Below are 14,787 nucleotides of genomic sequence, written 5' to 3' on the forward strand. Positions count from 1 at the left end.
GTATATGTCTAAAAGAATTGGTTTTAAAAACAAAACTTCAATACAAAATCGATATGTACTATAACCATCGGGTACAGAGAATACAAAATTCACTGTTATGAGCAGATATTATTACCAAAAGACCCAAGACACTTAAACTAACACAAAGGAGAGTTTGTCAGGTGTGGAGACCAGACGTCAGGTCTGTGTTCCCTGGTTCTTGGTTCCTGGTACTGAAGAATGGTTACTGTTTCGATGCGGCAAATGAGCAGCCCAAGCAAAGTACCAAAGTTTACTAAAGTATAGTTCATTCCAGAGAAAATGGGTCAACCACATTAGTGGAGAAGACCCTGAGTTTAAAGACAGAGTATAGAAAGTATAGTACACTTTCTTTCTTTTTTTTGAAACACAGTCTCACTTTGTTGCCCAGGCTAGAGTGAGTGCCGTGGCATCAGCCTAGCTCACAGCAACCTCAATCTCCTGGGCTCCAGCGATCCTACTGCCTCAGCCTTCCGAGTAGCTGGGACTACAGGCATGCACCACCATGCCTGGCTAATTTTTTCTATATATATTTTTAGTTGGTCAATTAATTTCTTTCTATTTTTAGTAGAGATAGGGTCTCACTCAGGCTAGTTTCGAACTCCTAACCTCCAGCGATCCGCCCACCTCGGCCTCCCAGAGTGCTAGGATTACAGGCGTGAGCCACCACACCCGGCCCACTTTCAAAGTCAGTAAAGAGCCGACTGCTCCAATAAGGAACAGCGTCACCCCAGGGTTAGGGTCTATTTTTTATGTTTTATTTAATCCCTAAGAATATATTAAGTGGGGTGTGGCATATTCATCGTTTTTCTTGGAAAGGAGTGGACAATTCCCAGCGCTGAGAACCCTCCCCATTTATAACCTTGTAAGGCAATTTCTGGGGGTTGCCATGGTATTTGTAAACTGTCATGGCACTGGTAGGTGTGACTTTTACTATGTTAATGAGCATAGGTCACTTGAGGATACTGTCACCTTACTTGTACGCATGTGCCAAAGACCCTCTTTTGTGGCCTTGATCATATCTCCACTTAGCGTGGCTTTTCTGCCTCTTTTTGGTTGGTCAGTCATTGGAGACCCCCTATCGTAGACCAAATATCTGTTCAGTCCTTAGTAGCCACCTTGACATGTTCCTTTTTGGAAGTCCCCTCTGGTCAATTTGTTCCTCCTGTTGTAGACAAAGCATCTCCTGGTGTCATCTACTCCTCTTCCCTCCCTCCTTATCCCCCTACCTAACAAGTTTAGAAAGTCACTGAATATGAAACAAATAATAAACATTTATGTACATTTATGTAACACTCTGCCAGGCAGTGTTGTAAGATTGTGTGTGTGTGTGTGTTGCTCATTTAGTCCTCACAGCAACTCTTATGTTCATTTTACAGAAGATGAAACTAAAGCCCAGAGACACTGAGTAGCATACCCTAGTGTATTGTTGAGGTCGAGTTGGGATTGGAGACCAAGAATCTGACTCTAGAGTTTATGCTCTCAACTTTTGCATTCTATTGCCCCTTGTCTACACATCAGTATCTTTATTCTATACAAGCAATACTAAATTTCCAACTAGGACAGAAAAACGTTCATATTTATCCACAATAGAAGCAAAAAAAATCTGCAAAGAAATTTAGTAAGATAAATACAAGACATATGAAGAAACCCTCAAAATTTTACTGAGATACTTAGCATCCTGAGGGATGCAGGGGTGGAGAGGGTCAGAATAAGATTTACTGAAGGGAAAAAGAGCACGGGACTTGAGGATGACTCAGATTTCTTGCCAGAGCAACTGGATGATTGGCAGGTCACTCTCCAAGGAAGCATCTCATGCCCGCCCCTCCTTGGGAGCCTCAATCCCTGGCTTCACACCATGTTTTCTCCTATCATTTCTTAAAAGCTCCTTGTTCCTTATCCTCTACCATGATTTGAAAATCCGCTGCTTGTCTGACCCCTGCCTGTGTCCCTTGATCACCTCTGGCTGACCCAAACTCATATTCTTCTCCCTGGCTGCTGTGTCCACCAACAGTGTTTGCCCATCTTCAAGCTGCAACTATGATATATCCTCAGCTGCTGAGCCTGGAACCTTGGCCCTCTCATTCTAGGTCCATGGGCTGTTACTTTCACCCTGTTTCTATTGCTTTTAAAGGAACATGACTCAAAAGCCTAAGATTTGATGGGCGCTAAGGTCCAGAGCCTGACCAACCCATTGAACTAGAACATCACTAGGTCTACAAAGGTGACAGAGGATGATTGGATTATAATAGGCACTCAGTAAACGTCATTGAATGGACCACAGTTTCTCTGGGACTTCTGGAGAAAGGATCTCTGCTTCCCTTAGACTCAGGGGTAGATTTTGCAGTAAATGTGGGGCTCTGGATTCCTGAGTACCTGTTAAACAAAGAAAAAGATAAGTTCTATTTGCTCGGTGTACCCTCCCAGTCTACTTGCTGGTACTTTCATTTCCCATCCTTGGAAACTCCAAAGATCTTCCTCCTTTCTCACCGCATGTAAGTCACACCGGCACCTCCCTGTTCCTGGAATGGCCCACGTTCTTCTCCGCTGTGGCAGACAGACTCTAATCCTCACCTTCCGGTATGCATGTCCTTATGTAATTGCCCTCCCCTTGAATGCAGGATCTGCAACGTGCATCTAACCAAAGAATATGGTCAAGATGACAGAAAGTACTTGGCGCAGGTCCGTGATTTTGTTACATAAGATGGTGGTTTCTGTCTTGGTCGTGAAGAAGAAAGATGCAATGTTGTGAGGTGCCTATAGAGAGGGCCAAATGCCAAAGGACTGAGGGTGGCCTCCCATTGACAGTAAGAAATGGAGGCCCTCATTTTGACAGCCTGCAGGGAACTGAATGCTGCCAATAACCATGTGAACAGGGAAGTAGATCCTGCCCCAGTCGAGCCTCAGATGAGACCCGAGCCCTGGCTGACACCTTGATTACAGCCTTACAGAAGACCCATCCAAGCAGTATCTGGACTCCTGGTCCACAGGAACTATGAGATGATAAATGTGTGTTGTTTTAAGCTGCAAAGTTTGTGGTAATTCACAATGCTACAACTGATAACCATACTCACATCCTAGGGCCTGTTCACTGGAGGACCCTCAACTTGGAACACTCCAGCCCATACCCTTTGCATGGCTTCCTCCTTCTCACTGCCTCTCCCAGAATGTAGCAGACTGAGCTGGGTGACCTAATACTCTTCCCCATGCCTCCTCCCTTGCCTGCTTCTACCAAAGAGACTGGGAAGGCTAATGCCTCACTTTCTCAGCCTCCCTTGCAACAAGGAGTACCGTGTGATCCCATTCTGGCTCATGAGATATAAGAGGAAGCTTATTGGGTGGGGTTTCTGGAAGAACTTTTTTTCTACTCATGATAGGAAACAAACATGGCTCCCCTTCCCAGACCCTGGTGAAGAGAGGCACACAAGTGGCTGCGTTTGTAGCAGTTCAAAGCTTATTGGAGGGCTAATCGACCTAAACACAATCCACACAATGGCCTGAGCCAATCTGATTCTTGTCTGGAGAATCTGAACCTAGGAATGCTTGAACTGTAGCACACGATGTTGTTGTATATAATTGAAGTTATAGAGCTGCATTGACCAGGAAACTTACATAGGAATTCAACCTCGATTGAGAAGAATGAAACAAATCCATATTTTAGCAAAAATAAGAAACCCCACAAGAAGAAGAAAAGCTTCCAAAGAGCATTCCAGTCCTCATGAGGCCCAGCAGACATTTCTGAAATTGAGTTATCTGATATTTCTCAATGTTCTCTTAATTAATCTCTAGTTTATCTGAACTACTGTCAAAGGGTTTATCTTTCTCAATATTAAAAATCCCTGGTCAGGCATGGTGGCTCACACCTATAATCCTAGCACTCTGGGAGGCCAAGACGGGAAGATCGCTTGAGGTCAGGAATTTGAGGCCAGCCTGAGCAAGAGTGAGACTCGATCTTGATTAAAAATAGAAAAATTAGCCAGGTGTATTGGGGTGTGCCTATAATCCCAGGTACTCAGGAGGCTGAGGCGGAGAATTGCTTGAGCCCAAGGCAGGAGAATTGCTTGAAAAAGAATGGAAAACAATGAAATATAATTTCATGGGAGGGGAAGTGATGGAGAAGAGAAAAGGAAGGGAAAAAAGGAGGGAATGGAAAGAAAAAGAAATGAAGGGGAAAAAATAATGAGAAGCAGCGGAAGGAAATGAAAGCAAATCAAACAGAAACAAAGAGTTTGAGGTTGCTGTGAGCTAAGCTGATGCCATGGTACTCTAGCCCAGGTGACAGAGCAAGGCTCCACCTAAAAAAAAAGTAAAGAAAAGAGAAGAGAAGAGAAGAGAAGAGAAGAGAAGAGAAGAGAAGAGAAGAGAAGAGAAGAGAAGAGAAGAGAAGAGAAGAGAAGAGAAGAGAAAAGAAAAGAAACAATCCCTAAGATATATTGGACATTCACATATTTTGAGAAAGGTTCATATTTTTACTTTTTACCCATATTTTGATTTCCTGCTCTTGTTTAAAATATTTTTCCTGATTGTAACTCCTACTTCTAATTTCATGCCATTTTAGACTGTTGTATATAAGCTGTTTCAAATTTCTCATGGCAGAAATGGGGGGAATTATACATCACGAAAGAAGGATTGGAAAGGAAAGAAAATGAATAGATTAGCAATGTAACTGAAAGATGGGAAAGACATGAAAGGAATGGACAGAAATGGAATATAATATAACAGAAATGAATACAATGGAAATGAAAGGCAGAGAACGGAATGAAATAACATGGCATGGTATAAAAGAAATGTAAATGGAATGAAAAGGAAAACTGTAGTGGAAAGGAATAAAAAGGAAAGACAAAAGAGAGTAATAAGATAAAGTACAAGATTACAATGGAATGATATGGAAAGGGGTGGAATGGAAATGAATTTAATGAAAGGAAACAAATGGAATGCAAATGAGAGAAAAGAAATGGAGATAAAAAGACAGAAAAGTAATTTAATAAAAGGCAGTTATGGAAATTAAAGAATGGAAATAAAGGAAAGAAATGGAGAAGAACAAAAAAGGGGGTGACATGGAATGGTGTGGAATCCAAAATATGGAAAGTGATGGAATGAAATGGAGCCCGACATCATGAAGTGTAAGGGGAGGCAAAGGAAAGGGGAGTGAAAGGGATTGGAAGGAAATTGAAAGAATTTAAATGAAATGGAAAGGAGTAGAATGGAAGGACTTAAAAATAAGAAATCAAATGGGAAGTTCAGAATTGAAGGCCGGGCGCGGTGGCTCACGCCTGTAATCCTAGCTCTCTGGGAGGCCGAGGCGGGCGGATTGCTCGAGGTCAGGAGTTCGAAACTAGCCTGAGCAAGAGCGAGACCCCGTCTCTACTATAAATAGAAAGAAATTAATTGGCCAACTAATATATATACAAAAAATTAGCCGGGCATGGTGGTGCATGCCTGTAGTCCCAGCTACTTGGGAGGCTGAGGCAGGAGGATCACTTGAGCCCAGGAGTTTGAGGTTGCTGTGAGCTAGGCTGATGCCACGGCACTCACTCTAGCCTGGGCAACAAAGCGAGACTCTGTCTCAAAAAAAAAAAAAAAAAAAACAAAAAAAAAAAAACAGAATTGAAAGTAATGAAGACAGGGGAATGAAGGGTCCTAAAAGGGCATTAAAGGGGAGGGTGGGAAAAGGAGGGAGTAGAATGGAATGGAATAGAATGGAATGGATTTGAGAGGAATGAAAAGGGAAAAGAATAGAAGAGAACAGAATGAAAAAGAATAGAAAACAATGTAATATAATTTCATGGAAGGGAAAGTGATGGGGAAGAGAAAAGGAAGGGAAAAAAGGAGGGAATGGAAAGAAAAAGAAATGAAGGGGAAAAAATAATGAGAAGCAATGGAATGCAGCGGAAGGAAATGAAAGCCAATCAGACAGAAACAAAGGTAAATAGTGACGTTGAATAGAAAGGCATGGAGTGGTAGAGAACAGAACGGATGGTGTGGATTAAATATGTGGATGGAAAGAACGGGAATGAAATGGGGTGGGAAGGAAAAGAACGTAAATGAAATAAAGTGATGGGATGGAAACGGGGTGTGGACTGGAATAAAAGAGAAGGTCATGGAATGCAGAAGTAATGAATGGAAAGGAAATGAAAGAAAAAAATAAAAGTGAATAACAAGCAATAGAAAGAGTGGGAAAGGATGGAAAGGAATGAAGTAAGGAAAATGGGAAGGAATGCAGTGGGATCCAGCAGAGTGCAGTGGGATGGAATGAAAGGAGTGGAGTGGATGGGAAGGCAAGGAATGGGGAGGAATGGAGTAGAAAGAAATAAAGCTCAATGGAATGGAAAACTAATGGTTGGAATAAAATGTATGGAAAGACAGAAATGGAGTAAAGTTAAATGGATGGAAAGGAAACGGGTGGAGTGAAAGTAAGTTGAATGGAAACATGCAATGGAATGCACTGGAAAAGGAACAGTGTAAAATGAACTAGAAAACGGTGAGATGGGCAAGGATGGAGTGGAATTGGAAAGATTTTGTAAAGGGACATTCTCTTGATAGTTCCTACAGACTCTTCTGCAAGGAGGAAAAGGTGGACTGGTGGCAGCTTTGCACCTGTCCAAAAACTCAGTGCAGCATAAAAATACCTCGTAGTTTGACTCCGTGTTTCCTTTTGTTAGAGTAGGGACCAATGGATGCATCGCAGGTCTGGGTGGTGGCTTCCTGGGGATAAAGGAAAAGCCACCAGGGGTTGCTGAAGGCGGCTCCACCTGCAAGTGAGCAGAGAAATCAGGTAGAGTCCACAGACAGAGACTGCCTGGAATGTGCCAACTTCACACTCTTCAGGGACCCAGAGACAGGAAGGGATTCGTTTAGGTTCTTGCAGAGAATCAGAAGCAGCTGTAGGGTTCGGACTCAGGCTCTGCCCCTGGCCTGGAACACTTTTCTTTTCCTGCTGGCTCTGCAACCTCTACTCGCAACCTCCTTTACACCCCGGCATGGGCTGGGCCCTGGGAGTGGAAGGCACAAAACAGGAGTCCAAGTCCTGGAATCTGACCCAGCTCCCTGCGAAGCCTTCGAGCACCTTCTCCCCATCACTGGCGCGGTGGTGCACAGTGGAAGTTCACACAACACAGTCTCTCAGGCTTGTCAAATATAAAGTTCTCAGGTGGTATTTCTACTGCAGCTTCCCTAACAAAATCCAGCAGGGCCAACATACCTCATAGACTTGCTCCGGGAGGTCTGGTGGCCGCATCTAGAGAAAAATAAAGTGAGGAGGTCATAAGGCTTGGGATGGGGGCCACCCCCAGAAATTCTCAGAAGTAGCTTTGACCTCAGAGGCTATATCATCCCTTCTGACACCCAGAGGGCTCAAAGGTGAGCACTGTCCAGTAAAAGAGCAAGAAGACGTGGAGAAGGGATGGAAACGTCGAGGGTGGAGATCTTGGGATCCTCAGAGGAGTCAGGTGAGGAGATGCAGAGAGACCCAAGCTGGCACTGAGTGTCCTTAAGAGATCATGTCAGTCCCCCACCCTACGAGGCGGGACTAGAACATCCATAGTGGGCTGGAAAGGTCCAGGCAATCAGGGGAACAGAGAGGGTCCCTCTGCGGCTTCACCCACCTTTTTGTCTCCAGTCTGTCTCTGGGGCTCGGGTAAATTGTCATACTCTGGTCTCAGCCTGTCTAGAGAAAATGAGTCCCAGCAAAGAGCTGGAGTTAGGAAGAGATATAGGGAAAGGGGCTGTTTTTCCAGGACCCCTGTTCCCAGGATGGAAGTGGCAGAAACTTTCCTTCCTTCCCAGGACTCCCCATCACACCTCCAGTGAGCTTGACCCAGGAATGTCCTAGAACTCAAGTTCCAGGTTTGATCGACTATTTGATGACACAGATTGCAAGAGAAGTGTAAGTGCCAGCCCCAGTTTTGCCACTGGGTCCTCTGTAGCCTGATTTTAGCCAAGTGTCCCTCTTGGCCTCGGTTTTCCTCTCTGTAAATGGAGCTGCGTTGGACAGTTTCTAGAAGGCCTAGAATGTTCTGAGGCCCATCCCTCCAGAATCCTAGACCCAGAGATGACAAATATGATTCATTTTGCCTTTGATCAACTCCCATCTCCAAATAGAGGGTGCTTGAGGCACTGCTTTGAGTAGTATCATGGGACTAGATTCGGATTCAGCGGGAAGGAGGGTTGTGATTGATTCACTCTGTCTACAACTATCAATTAACACGGTTATCTGAGATCGAGGAGGGAGCAAATGCCAGCATGTCGTCCTGCTTTTGGCATGGCTGTTGACACAGGCAGAAGCCCTCGGAGTTCTTCACTCCAAGCTCATCCATATTCCAGAAGGAGACACTGAGGCTCCAAGAGGACAGGGCTTGCCCATGACCACACAGGGACCTGGTGGCAACGCTGGGAGGGGAAGCTAGGCCCCCAGAGCCAGCCTCTTCTCCGCCCTCACTGCTGCCCAGGCGTCAGCTGCAGAGTCACTTACTGGAACTGGGCTCTGTAGGTTGCTCCTCTCCAGAGGTGGGTTGTGCGGCCTTGTGAATGGGGTCCTCTGTTTTTCTTTTTGAGGACCTGAAACCCCAAAGCCTTCGTTTTTCTGGGACTCTAGCCTTTGCCCACGTCCACAGGCTCTGCTCACATCCCATGTCCTTAGATGAGGCCCCCAAACCCTCCAGATTCTTCAGGTGCCATGGACACCGCTCAGCACCATGGCCAGCAACCCTCCAACAGGCGCGCCCCCTGCTGGCCAAACCCCCACCCCATTCCTCCTCTTACCGTCTGGTCTTGCCAACGTGGAGAAAACAGCCCAGACCTGTGGCCAGGGCAGTGACAGTCAGGATCCCGGTGACAATGCCAGCGATGGCTCTTGGGGACAGGAAAGAGGGCTGGAGATCTGGGCAGGAAGAGAGAACCAAGACCCAGGCCTGACACACCCTCGTCGGATTCCCAAGCTTGTGACTCTATCTCCACTGACATTTTACAAGCACTTGTTTTGCAGTCACTGGGAGGCAGCAGTTGGTGATATTAATAGCGTTGTTTCTGGAATCAACTGGCCAGTTTCTGGGTTCAAATTTCGGCTGTGTGACTCTGGGCATGGTACTCATTTCTTTATATGTCAAACAAGGAGAGTAATTCCAAACTCTATAGACTTTTGAAGGGATGAAAGGAGATCATATATAAAAGTATCAGCACAGTGCCTGACACATAGTAGGTGCTTGATAAGAGGTGATGGTGATGATGATGATGATGATAGAATCTGCTATCTAGCAAGCTCTAAGCACCAAGAGCCCTTCAGACATGATCTCATTCAAATCCTACAACATCCCCATGAGGTGTTTGTTGATATCATACAGAGAAAGCCTAGATTCAGACATGTGGCACAGGCTCGATCAAGAATACCTATTTGTTTAGCCAGGCGTGATGACTCACGCCTGTAATCCTAGCACTCTGGGAGGCCGAGGCGGGAGGATTGCTCAAGGTGAGGAGTTTGAAACCAGCCTGAGCAAGAACAAGACCTCCATTTCTACTAAAAATAAAAAGAAATTAATTGGACAACTAAAAATATATAGAAAAAATTAGCCAGGCATGGTGGCGCATGCCTGTAGTCCCAGCTACTCAGGAGGCTGAGGCAGCAGGATTGCTTGAGCCCAGGAGTTTGAGGTTGCTGTGAGCTAGGCTGATGCCAGGGCACTGTAGTCCAGGCAACAGAGTGAGACTCTGACTCAAAATAAATAAATAAATAACTTTATTTAACAAACACTTACACTATGCCAAGCACTGCCCTATTAACTTTATAAATGTTAATTAATCTTCAACAACCCTACAAAATAGGCAGAAACAGGCAGAATTATTATGTTTGTTTACAGATCATAAATCAAAGACCTAGAGAGTTGAAGTACTTGCCCAAGGTCACATGGCTTATAAGCACTGGAGCCAGGATACGAACCCTGGTGAATGGGCACACTGTTGTCTTCTCAAGAGCTAAAGACAGAAATACGGGGACTCCCTACCACGCATGCCCAGTTGTTAATATTAATAATATGATTCCTGATTCACCCTACCAGCTCGCTTCTTCTCTCCCTGGGTATGGCCTTCTAAACTCATTGTCCTTCTAAACAACTCTGAAAGGCAGGCAACATAAACCCCATTTACAGGTAAGAAAACTGACACTTAGAATAGCCTGGAGAGTTTTCCAGCGCACACAGCCAGAAGTAGAGGTTCTAGGGCCTGAGTGCTAGGGGTTGGGATTCAACAGCTCTGGACCAAGAACCTGCCCATGGAGTTCTCCAGCCTATGGCAGGGGGGGACAAGGTGGCCAGGGCTGGCATTGGGAAAAGCCACTTGGATCCCAGGAGAAGGCGCAGCTGAGAGACTCACCTGCCACTTTGACCAGGACAGAGGCGGAGCGGGCCAGGCCAGTCATGGCGTTGGAGGCTGTGCACTTGTAGACACCCTGGTGTTCCCAGGTCAGAGCCCCAATGATCAGGTGGTCCCCTTTATGCACCGTAGCGGAGTGTTCCAGGGTCCAGCGATACTCAGCGCCTGGCTTGGAATCGGCCCAACACTGCAGGGTCAAGCTGGAGTTGAGCTCTGCCTCGATGGTACCAACCATCCCGGATGCTGGTACCGTGGTGATGTTCACTGGGTCGGGGCCATCTGTGTGCAGAGCCAAACGTGGTGCACCCTGTGCCCCACTGGGGACTTATCCCATTCTGCCCCTTTACTTCCACCGTGGAAGTTTTACCTTTTTTTCCTTCCCAGTTCTAATTAAGGGAATTCCATATTGCAGCCTGGAAAACAAAGGCTCTTCTAATTGCTCTTGAAAGGAATCTCAGCAAGATAAGGAGAAAATGGTTCCTTTTCCTCCTTAGCTGCCTGACAAGCAGGTTGGGGTCCACAGAATTGGGAGGGTGGGGAGAGGCAACCACAACGAAAAAATTACAGAAAAAATTAGCCGTGCATGGTGGAGCATGCCTGTAGTCCCAGCTACTCAGGAGACTGAGGCAGGAGGATGGATCGCTCAAGGCCAGGAGTTTGAGGTTGCTGTGAGCTAGACTGATGCCATGGCACTCTAGCCTGGGCAACAGAGTAAGACTCTGTTTCAAAAAAACAAACAACGACAACAAAAAACAAACAGAAGGAAGACCTTAAAGAGAAGGAGGGAGGAAAGGAGGAGGAGGAGGAGGTCCAGGCCTCTCTATTTGTGGGCAGAGCAGGACTGGAAGACACTCTAAAGTAGACTAGCTAATGCTCCTTGATCAGCTCTACCCAGGCAGGATTTTAGATCAGACGTCTGAAGTCTCAGAGCTCAGTTTTAGATACATTAAGTTGGATGTTTCCAGTAGAATCCAAGTAGACATGTCAAGCAGTTGTACATATGGAGTTCAAGGGCAGACAAGTCTGCATTTGGAGGTATCTAAAGCTGTGAGACTTGAATGAGGCACTAAGGAAGTGGGTGTTGGTGAGGGGCTGGGGACAAGAGAAAGGGACTCACAGTTCACGGCCAAGGAGGCAGGCTGGCTGCTCTGCACCTGAAGGGCCCGCTCAACTTCACACTGGTAACTCCCAGAGTCCTCTCGCCGGACGGTGAGGATGGTGAGGTTCCTGCCGTCCGTGGATAGCTGCAGGCGCTCATGGAACACGAGGGAGAGGCCGTTGAAGACCCAGCGGACAATAACGTTGGTGTCCCTGGTGTCACAGTACAAGGTCACCATTTCCCTCTGCTCTATGGCAGTGGCTGGGCTGATTGAAACGGTGGGCTTGGCCAGTGGCTCTGCAGAGAAAGAAAGCAAGAGAAGGAGACAGAGGTAAAGACACAGACAGAAGAGGAAAAAACAAGACATTGTCACAGAGGGGCCCAGAGCAGCAGGAACGGATTGGAATGGCCAGAAGACACGATGGAAATGGACGCCGGGGCTCAAATGCAGGATGTACTGCTCATTCTAGGTGTGATCTTGGGCAACTTACTTCCGCTCTCCAGGCACCACTGGATGAGACCGTGCAAGGAAAACAGAGGGTCTGGGCCTGACGCGGAGCCAGCCAGCATCAGCTGCATTCACGAGAGCCAAGCTCCTAACAAGGATGCCAGCAACGGCCCCGCCTACTTCTCAGCCAACCCTCCCCACCCCTTCGCCCCTGTCCCCAACACAAATGACTGCACCAGCTGCTGTCAGCCCCTGGCTGAGCCATCACATCCTGTCCTCTTGGGACTTTAGATGTAGAACCCTGATGGGGGATCTCCGTGGAGGCAGAGATCAGAATGACAGTCTCATTTTCTGTGCTCACGCCACTGAATCTGCCATGACTCTAGGGTGTCCAGGGTGTCCCAGAGGTAGACACGCTTCTCACCTTGGGTGGTGTCGAGTGGGATGGCAGTGAGCGTGGGCTGGGCTGCAGCTGGAGGAATCCACGCAGTCAAAAGGGAGGCTAGAAAGGAAGGGGGGAGGCATTCAGGGAGGGAGAGGTGTGTTGGGGACGCCCAACTACGATCTTCAGAGCGGAGGGAGCTCTGAAGTCATAGATGTGATATTCTATCCCTAGAAGCTTGAGTCCTACCCACTACTCACTGGCTAGGTAACTTGTGACATGTTTTTTTTCTCCTTTCTGAGCCTTGATTTCTCAGCTGTAAAATGGGCATTATATCACCTGCGTCCTTGGGTTGTCATGGGGGTGGTCATGAATATTGGCAAACTTTAACTGGGCCCCCGATCGTCATTGTGTTCTCCCCAATAGTGTACACTCTACTGGGGACGCGTGATGGTCCTCCTGTTCCACACAAGGGAAACAGGTGCGCAGAGAGGGGAAGTCGCTTGCCAAGACCATACAGTCAGCGGCAAACTTGAACCTGGCCCTACAGGCTGTGCTGTGAGCACAGGGACCGCGCAGACCCAGCCCCTGATGGAAGGGAACTTCCACTCCTATTGCTGGTGGAAGAAATTAACCTTTGGTACTTCCTTAGAATTGCCCTTGGGCAAGATTTCCTGGCATGGGAAAGGGGAACAAGGTAGCTGGGGTTTCCAGTTTTCCATCCGGTCATTTTTGCACACAGTTACGGAAGCTGCGAGAAAGACCGTGGGCCCAGGGCGTCAGGGGCCCAAACCCAGCAGCCACACTCATTTGTAGCTGACCCCGATCCCCCCTCATCTTTCCTGTGAGCCCGATTAACAGAGGCCGGCCACCTTGCCCCTCTGCACTCCTCAAAAGACCCCAATCTGGCCCAGGCCCTGCCCCAATCCCTGCCCAGTCAGTAGTTAAGAGCACAGGTTCTTAGGAACAAACATGGACTCTACACTTACTGGCCCTATTATCATGGGCAAGGGGCTTTCTCGATGTGAGCCTCAGTTTCTTTGAATGCAGAATGGGGCAGAACTTAGCTCATCTGGTTGTTGTGAGGGCTGAATGACATGTCGGATGGGACATGCTTAAAACAGTTCATAGTAAGCGTTCAGTCATCATGATGATGATGGTGGTGATGACGATGATGGTGGTGGCGGCTCAGAGCCTGCCTGCCTAGGTTGGAAGCCCATCGTTGCCATTTATTGGGGCAAGTGATGTTCTTGGAGTCTGTTTGGGGGGTAACAAGAATTCCAGCCTCACATAACAGTCACAAGGATAAATGAAATGATGTGAGTGACAGCTTCAACAGGGGGCCGTGTCACACCTGCCTAAGATGGGAAGCCACCCCCAGCCCTCTCCCTCCCACCTCCTTCCTGAGGGTCCTGCCTCTGTCCCACCAGGAGGAGGCAAACCTTGCAGAGAAACCTGCGAGCGCAGCTCAAAACTCTCCCAGAAGCCAAGCACAGTGGCTCACGCCTGTAATCCTAGTACTCTGGGAGGCCGAGGCCGGCGGATCGCTCGAGGTCAGGAGTTCGAAACCAGCCTGAGCAAGAGTGAGGCCCCGTCTCTACTATAAATAGAAAGAAATTAATTGACAAACTAATATATACAGAAAAAATTAGCTGGGCATGGTGGTGCATGCCTGTAGTCCCAGCTACTCGGAGGCTGAGGCAGAAGGATCTCTTGAGCCCAGGAGTTTGAGGTTGCTGTGAGCTAGGCTGATGCCACGGCACTCACTCTAGCCCGGGCAACAGAGTGAGACTCTGTCTCAAAAAAATAAAAAAATCTAGTTTCTCCCTTTGGTCTCAGAGGCCCTTTAGGCATAAATTTCACATCTGTCCCCCATCCTGACATGTGGACCTGCCCCTCAGGGCTGGCACATCCTCCCTCTGCCTGTCTCACTCCTGTAGGTCTGTCTGTCTGTCTGTCTCTGCTATGACCTGTCTCTCTGGGTCTCTGTCTCCCCACCCCAGCCCCAACTCAGAATCCTTCTGTTTCTCTGTGTGTCTCTTTATACAGTCTCTCACTGTCTCTCCGTCCTCTGTCTCCTGCTCTGTCCTTCCCGCCATCTCTCCCTGTTCTTCCCTTGCACAGCTTCTAATGCTATTTTCACTCTCTGTCTCTGGGTCTCTCTGATTCTGTGGCTCGGACTCCGTCTCCCACTGTGTGTGTGTGTGTGTGTGTCTTTGTCTCTTTTTCTCTTTGTCGCCAGTCTCTGTTTATGTCTCCTTCTGTCAGTCTCTTTTCTAGCTGTCATTATTTCTGCCTCTATTTCTCTCTCTGCTTCTCTCTTTCCACACGTGCACGCACGCACATGTCACTAGCAAATAGACACACGACCCCCCAACCCCCACCCCACCCCTGTCTTAAGGAAGGGCACTCACCTGAGAGCAGGATTCCTGTCCAGTGTCCCCATAAGTCATTGGGCTCCATGGGTCCTGGCACCCG

General features: G+C 47.5%; 2 protein-coding genes across 3 annotated transcripts in view; one reads left to right on the plus strand and one right to left on the minus strand.

The window, feature by feature from the left end:
• BCAM (basal cell adhesion molecule (Lutheran blood group)) overlaps window positions 1-14,787 on the plus strand; it is a 366,430-nt gene that overhangs the window by 173,891 nt on the left and 177,752 nt on the right. The gene's annotated exons all lie outside the window — the stretch shown is intronic.
• CEACAM20 (CEA cell adhesion molecule 20) overlaps window positions 1,746-14,787 on the minus strand; it is a 28,347-nt gene continuing 15,305 nt past the window's right edge. Inside the window, exons 3-11 of the mRNA XM_075993448.1 lie at window positions 12,352-12,429; window positions 11,498-11,776; window positions 10,381-10,659; window positions 8,779-8,896; window positions 8,489-8,574; window positions 7,623-7,684; window positions 7,220-7,255; window positions 6,648-6,770; window positions 1,746-2,394 (exon numbers count right to left, since the gene is read on the minus strand). Coding sequence (XP_075849563.1) covers window positions 2,347-2,394; window positions 6,648-6,770; window positions 7,220-7,255; window positions 7,623-7,684; window positions 8,489-8,574; window positions 8,779-8,896; window positions 10,381-10,659; window positions 11,498-11,776; window positions 12,352-12,429 — 1,109 coding nt within the window. The 3' untranslated portion in view covers window positions 1,746-2,346. The remainder of the gene's footprint in view (window positions 2,395-6,647; window positions 6,771-7,219; window positions 7,256-7,622; window positions 7,685-8,488; window positions 8,575-8,778; window positions 8,897-10,380; window positions 10,660-11,497; window positions 11,777-12,351; window positions 12,430-14,787) is intronic.

This window comes from Microcebus murinus, chromosome 16 (assembly GCF_040939455.1).
Source record: "Microcebus murinus isolate Inina chromosome 16, M.murinus_Inina_mat1.0, whole genome shotgun sequence".
Lineage (NCBI taxonomy): Eukaryota > Metazoa > Chordata > Mammalia > Primates > Cheirogaleidae > Microcebus > Microcebus murinus.